The sequence below is a fragment of the Ceratotherium simum genome, chromosome 2, assembly GCF_057802395.1.
Source record: "Ceratotherium simum simum isolate JZ-2026a chromosome 2, ASM5780239v1, whole genome shotgun sequence".
NCBI lineage: Eukaryota > Metazoa > Chordata > Mammalia > Perissodactyla > Rhinocerotidae > Ceratotherium > Ceratotherium simum.
Genome location: NC_141901.1, coordinates 43930884 through 43938068, shown reverse-complemented (window position 1 = coordinate 43938068; position 7185 = coordinate 43930884). Strand labels below are relative to the sequence as shown.

The 7185-nt window shown below is 45.6% G+C and overlaps 1 protein-coding gene across 1 annotated transcript; it reads right to left on the bottom strand.

Annotated features, from left to right (window-relative positions):
• Nucleotides 1-854: 854 nt before the first annotated feature.
• On the bottom strand, nt 855-1118 carry LOC101387825 (late cornified envelope protein 3C-like). The gene has a single exon (XM_004436039.3). The coding sequence runs from the start codon at nt 1116-1118 to the stop codon at nt 855-857; it is 264 nt and encodes an 87-aa protein (XP_004436096.1).
• Nucleotides 1119-7185: the final 6067 nt, after the last annotated feature.

Genomic DNA, 7185 nt, shown 5'->3' with positions numbered 1-7185 from the left:
TCTCACTTCCACTTTCCTCTTCTTCCCAATTTTCTCGCACCAGACACTCACATACAGAGCCCCAGCACCATTTCTCCCCTGCATCCACCACCTCTTCAGTCTTAACTCTCACCATTGTGTCCTCAGATCTTTATTGAAGAAACTGAGTTAATAGTAATCCCTGAGGACTTCCTTTCCTCCGCTGGTCTCTCAACAACTTTTCTGCTAGGTGTTGGATTCTTTGCCTCCTCGTTCCCTGTCTCTTTGGGGGGATCCTGGAATACCTTTTCATATTCTCATGGGGGTAGCCACCTTCTCCCAGACTCCGGGCATTAGTCAGAGTATTTCTCACACTGTTACAGAGAAAATAGGGTCTTTCACTGGTGTGGGGTTGAAACCAGTACCCCTCTCTTCCTGTCCCAACATAAAGTTTCCCTACAGGCCCCTTTGGAGGAATTGGAACTGCTATTTTTCTGGTCTAGAGTCAAGATCTGTTCTTTATGCAAGGTAGTGGTGGCCGGAGGAGCAAAGAGGAGGAGAGACTCGCAGAGGAGCCTGGGTTGGAGCAAAGTCAACAAGAGCCTAGTGGAACTAAGGAAACAAAAACTTTATTTCTTCATAGGGTTGGACACGGGTGATGACAACTGATGGAGCAGATATTGCAAGTTCTGGCAGATACCAAGGCGGTCATTCTGTGGGCTCCTGGAGATGGATAGGAAGAGCCACTGAGGAAAGCCCAGCCGCTGTCCAGGAGCATCTCAGTGCTGGCCAAGGGCATGGAGAGGCGGATATTGAGAGGGAACACACCAGGCTGAGATGGTCCTTGGAATTTTTGTTTCCTCTAAAATTGCTTGTCTCAGCATCCAGAGCCCAGATCAGCAGCAGCCCCCAGAGCCCTGGCCACAGCCGGAGCCCCCGGACTGCTGACCACTGCCCCTGTCACAGGAGTTGGAGTTCCGTCGTCGGCATCGGTGGGACCTGCGGCGCCTGTGGTGGCTCAGGCAGCAGCCACCCTCGGAGCTTGGAGCACAGCCTGAGGAGGCTCGAGGGGAACACTGTGCTGGGCTCTTCGGGGGGCATTTGGGTGAGGGGCACTTGGGAGGAGGCTGGCACTGCTGCTGATTCTGCTGGCAGGACATCTCGGCAGGAGGTGAGTGAGCCTGGATGAAATAAGGAAATGGTCAGCGCAAAGGCTCCAGGCCAATGTCTCCTCTATGAATGGTTTTATAAAGCCCTTGCTCCTAATACCAGCTGCTTTCTAAACTGTGATCTTCAGGAGGAAAATGGAAACCAATCTCAAGTTAAGCTGACCTGGCAAGACATTTCCCTCACTTGACCCTCCTTCCAAAACCAATGCTATCTTTTAACAGGGCCCCAAGTCTGTCTGTCTTTATAGAAAAATAGAAGCAAATACACCCAGTTGGGTAATGAGTCCTGGAGAATATCCCTGGGCATGTGTGCATCTTTCAGGATAAAGAGTGGAACGGATGCTGAGAGCCAAGGCTCTGGTGTGTCACAGACCCTGATGTCACAGACCACAGAAGTTCCTTTCTCAGTGTGTCTGCCCTGTCCCCAGTTGCCCTCCAAGGTTCTCTTCTTGCTGTCTCCACAGACACCTCTGCTTCCCCCTTCCCAACTAAAGTCTGAGGTTGTCTTTCCAACACTCCCGGCTGAGGTTCTGTCCCCTTCCAAACACTCACCGGATGCAGAGGAGGCAGGAGAAGGCTGCTCCTGAGGAGGCTGTGGATGAGGAGCCCTGGGCAGGAGTCCTTTTATCCTGTACTGGCTTTGTGATGCACAGCCCGAGCATGCTGCTCTTTCACAACCAGGGGGAGGGTGACAGCACCACACACTCCCATCCCGGGTCTCCAGCTTCTTCCTGCATGCTTGCCAAGATGTCTGGCAAGAGGGAACCAGGAAATCTTGATAACTACTCCCCAGGTGTGTTGGGGATCTGCCATTTCTCCTTTCACTCATTTGGCTCAGATGCTTTAACATCAGCTCTGCTCCTTGCATTTTTGCTGGGCAGTGAGGATGTAGACATGTACATGACACATTTCCTGACCTTGAGAATTTCAAGTTTAACTGGATAGACATCAGAGAAGAAAACATAATATGTCTGCTATCGTGTGATTTGTCTTGTGATACAAATGTCTCCAAATACCTCTGTTTTTTGGACTTCAGTTTCCTATTGCTCTGCATATTCCCAAGGGTAATGATTTTTTTCAGATGTAATCAGCTCCTGATTTCTGGGGTTGTTGGGTTATCTGAGACCACTGGACCCTGGGAATGAGACATGTTAGGTAATGGATGGAGGATAGGACCCAGGCCCTATCTGGGGTAGGTGGAGCCCTGAAGAGGACTAAAGTAGGATTTTACAATTGAACAGACAAAATATCAAAAGGTCTTAACAATAGTTGAGATCACAAGACTCAAGACTCATATTTAGTATGAGAAAGATCCAGTTTGTCTATATTTATTTTTTTGTGGGATGTAATAATATTGATTATAAGAAAATGAAATGATCTATAAGTGTGAAATAGTTTAGATAATTGATGGGGTCATGGAGATGATTTGTTCAACATGTTGCTAATGATGACGTTGATGATGGTGGTGACATTGTATGCATCACATTTAATAGAATAGATCTGATCCTTTCTAAGGTTTGTATATGATGATATTTTAAAATAAAATCTGAATTCTATTTTCCCCTTGGCTCTTATTTCCCATTGACTTCATCTCTACTATCATGATAAGTGCATTTTGCTTTTTGTTTCCAAAAGATTATGGTTAGAACACAACAGAACATTAAACATTCAAATTTAATTATTAATTTAAATAAAATATTTTTATGGTAAATATATGTGATTCTTTTCTGTAGTCTATGGTTTATCACTTTTAGACACAAAATTGTTTATAAGAGCATGCACTTCAAACTTTCCCACTTTAAAACATAGGGACTCCATGATTTATTTTGAGATACCTGTGAGAGAATGAATTGCACTGAGTCTCAAGGAATGGAGGCTTAGGATGGAGGAAGGGGAAAAGGGTTAGAGCTGGCATTGACCTTCCTCTCTGATAGTCTTCTGTCCCCAGAAGGCCTCTCTTGGTGAAGGGATATTTGTAGGCATAGCCCCAGGACTCTGCTAGGGTGTCCATTTTCCTCACATCGTTGAGGACCCCACCAATTGATAGTGCATTGGAAAGAATTACTCATGAAGTGTGAAATAGATACTTTCTCATATCAGACTGCATGATAAAGCTGAAGAGGGACATAAAGTATTGAAAACCTCCTAGTTATTTCTCCCAGTTTTGTTGGTGATGAAGACTAAGAGAATGCTAGGTGCGAAGGAGGCCATGCTAATGAAGGCATGCTACTGGGGAACTCTGGACCACCTCAAACGTCCACCCTGGTCCCTGGTCTGTGACTCTGGATAGAGACACCAAGTTCTGTCTTTCTTCTCATAGGTCCAACATTTTCCCTGAGCCCCCTTCCCTTCTTGACTGCCACCACCAGGCCCCTATGAAATTCCTTCTCCTTTAAGTTATTCATTTTTATTCCTTCATTTAATAACCTTTTATTGACCATCACCAATATTTCCCATCCAAAAAGAACCAAGAACATACCTGTAGTAGAACAAAGTTGTGTTGACTGGCTTGTTGCAATGAGGGAGACGGTACACCATGGGGAAACATAAAGAGGTGCTTATTACAGGATTTGGGCTTATGTTAGGTAATTTTGGGGAGAGTTCAAGAAAGGGAAGCTTTGCTCTGGGTTGGATGCAGTCAGAAAGGGGCATTTCCGTGATAGGGTATCTTAAGACAGTTAGTTCTCCTTACCCAAGAGTTCCACATCCAAGGACTCAACCAACCATGGATTGAAAGGCCTATGGTGGTCGCATCTGTACTGAACATGTACAGACTTTTTTCCTTGTCATTATTCTCTAAATAATACAGTATAACAACTATTCACATAGCATTTACATTGTTTCAGGTGTTATAGGTAATCTGGAGATGATTTAAAGTATATGGGAGGATGTGTGTATGTTATATGCAAGTACTATGCTGTTTTATGTAAAGGAATTGAGCATTCATGGATTTTGGTATCTCCAGGGGTTCCTGGAACCAATTCCCCACAGTTACTAAGGGACGACTGTAATTTTTAACTAGAAAGCAGGAGCAATGGGGCAAAGCTGTAATTGGTAAAGAAGTAGTAATCCCTCATGTTAGCTGAGAAAAGGGGATGTTTGGTCATCTTTATGGTTTGGACACTGGTCTTATTGGTGCTCAGAGTGGTCTTGTTTTTGTCTTGCTCCCTCATGGTCACAGAGTTAGGTTGTCTGACGTTGGAGTTCTGTGAATTTGTTTATATTCAACCAGAGAACATGTGGTCAAGCTGTTAGAACCAGGCCAGCTTGTAGCTAGCAATCTGGGACTGTTCCTTCTTTTATCAGCAACAATTGTGGGCCAGGCACCATGGTCAGCAGTGGGAATAGAACAGTGAAAAGGAGAGGTACAGTATCTTTCTTCAGGGAGTGTGCAGTCTAGCAGATCAAACAAACATAAACAATTAATTATGACAAATGGTCCCCATACAGAATTCAAGTGCCATGGGGCATGTAAAAAATAAGATGTTGAGGTTTAGACTTTGCTGCAAAAATGAATATTTATTTTTCCATGTCTGTGGTTATCAGAAACAAGCCCTGCCCTTATGACAACTGCAAGCATGGAAGCCATTTACCTCCCTATGGGTTGCAACCATGAGTCATTGGTGGTGGTGGGGGTGGGGGTGGAAGGTAAGAGAATGAGGTGGGAGGGTGGGGGAGAGAGGAGGGAACAATAGTTGAAAAAGCAATAGTTGAAAAATCATGCACTTTGGGCACGTTTCAAAGGATCAAAACATCCTTGTCGATGACTGTCAATGGGCAGTTTTCGCTGTTCTTCATGAAACACCAGTGGATGTCTCTCAGGCTTTGCCCTAGTCCCATCTCTGACTGCCTGTCTTGGAAGGCTCCACACAAGACATAGAGATGGAGCTCATTAATCTCACCTCCACTTTGATGAGTTGCTCCTGTCTCTCACCCCTCCTTTTCCTTGTGAGATCAGGTGCTCTGCAGGCCCCTCACGCAGAGCACCCATCCTGTGATGACAGAGAATAGCCATAAGTTCATGGCCTGGTCACTTCCCTCAAAGCATGAGGGCAACTCCCTGAGAGTCACCAATCTCAGGAGTCCCATCCCGAGGAGTCTTGTGGTACTGAGACATCAAGGAAATGCAGAGACTGTTCTAGCTGGATGAATCTTGGGAGAATTTCATGACTCAGTCATTACAACTGGTACAGGAATGGCCAGTGCAGGATCTCAGGTTTAGCTCCTTGGAATGCATTTGAACATTCTGTATCAACAGTCAAAGATGAATCAACAAATACAAAATCCTTCTCCCTTCGCTTACAAATCACAGTTCCTTCTCAGTTCTGTCTCCTCCCACCCCCATAACAATTGTATTCCATGGCAAGCAGCTGAGTCATTCTTAAGGAAAATGGGAAGAGGCAGCCAGAAATTTCCACGTACCTTCAATGCTAATTTGAAGGTATGTATCCCTGAGGCTCCTATGTAGATCCCAGTTTCCTCCTCATAGCTGAAGCTGTGGTAGCTCCCGGAGCTGAGGCTCAGCAGGAAGGGACTGCAGGTGGGCACCCAACAGGGTATATTGAAGGAAGTAAAAATTGTATTAAAAATTAAAAAGTTACTACCTTAGAGACAGGCACCTCCACGCCCTAAGGATTCCTGGTATAGGGGGGAACGTTTATTGATCCTGACTGACTCTATTCATGAAAGACCCACCCTAAACTGTTCGGGGAAGAATTGAGAACAAGAGAGTGCTCCAGAGGGATAAGTTTGGGAGGGTCGGGGTGGAGGGGGTCCAGATGGGGACGTGTGTGTGTAACCTGATAATCGCTTCGCGCCATAGCAATTCGCGCCATAAAATGTAACTGTCTAAATGTTTTAAATTAGCCAATCATGTAAGACCGCGCCAACCTTTTCCCGCTTTGTGCTTCCAAACCCTATATAAGAATTTGCCCTTTAAGGTCCGGGGTCGACTCCTCTGTCTCCTGCGAGAGATACGTGTCGACCCGGAGCTCCACTTAATAAACCTCTTGCGTTTGCATCAAGCTCGGTCTTCTGTGTCTGTGGGTCCGCGCCTTCCCGAGACTGGAGTTGGGGTTTCCTTTTTGGGATCCTACAATATGAGTAGGAACTTGGCCGAACCAGGGCAGGGGCTGGGGGGGGCACGGAGGGGGGCACACTTGGGAGGGGCTTGATACTATTTTTTGCTTCCAGGACATCTTGGGAGAAGTTTAGTGACTTTAGAAGAAATGAAAAGTCAGATAATTGCATGTTGTTGCAGCAACTCAAAAAATGACTCTTTCCCTATTTATTTCAGAGCTTGTGGCTTTAAACCCGCAGTTTAGGGAAAATTACTGAGCAAAGAGGAGTAGGGACATAGAAAGTAACTTGAGTTGAGGGATTCTGATTCCAGTGAGGACTGACCAAATCTTGGAGCTCTTTTTCTCTTCTGGTTTGCAGGCAAGAAATGGGTGGTGGGATTGGAAGAGAGTGAGGGTGGCCAGTCTTATTCTGGGGCAGCTTCTTACACTCTTCAGCCCTCGGGTCTTTGCATCTGCATGGCAGGTGTCAAGAATTTTGAGGAGAGATGGAATCCAAGAACCCCCAAGACTGTTCAAATATCTGTGCCTCAGTCTTCCTGTAGGTCTGCTATTCTTATTTTAATTAATTTGCTCATAAAAATCATTCTTTCTTTCAAACCACTTATATTCAGATAGTACATGCTGTGTGGGGCAAAGGTGATTCAAGGAGAAGAAGATGCTATGCCCAACCTTAGGCTGACAGTGTAGTGGGGCTGAGAGGCAACTAGTGAAATAAGTATGGGCCAACTGAGGATGTTGTGATACAAGTGTGTGGGGAGTCCTCAGGCCTGAGGTCAGAGTTTTTGGGCGTCAATCTCCTGTTGCTCTGCAGTGACTCTGAGTGCATAACACATCCAGATGTTGTCACTGTTATTACTTGGGATGGTCAATGAGATGAGCCGAGATGTGGAGCCTGTAATCTGTCCAGTAGCAGTAAACCCAGGCAATGCAACTAAGAGGAGCTTATGGAACCCAAGAGGCATCCAGGCATCTACTAG

Excerpts from the sequence above, each read along its gene's own strand:
- LOC101387825 (XM_004436039.3), bottom strand. The coding sequence starts at position 1,118 with ATGTCCTGCCAGCAGAATCAGCAGCAGTGCCAGCCTCCTCCCAAGTGC.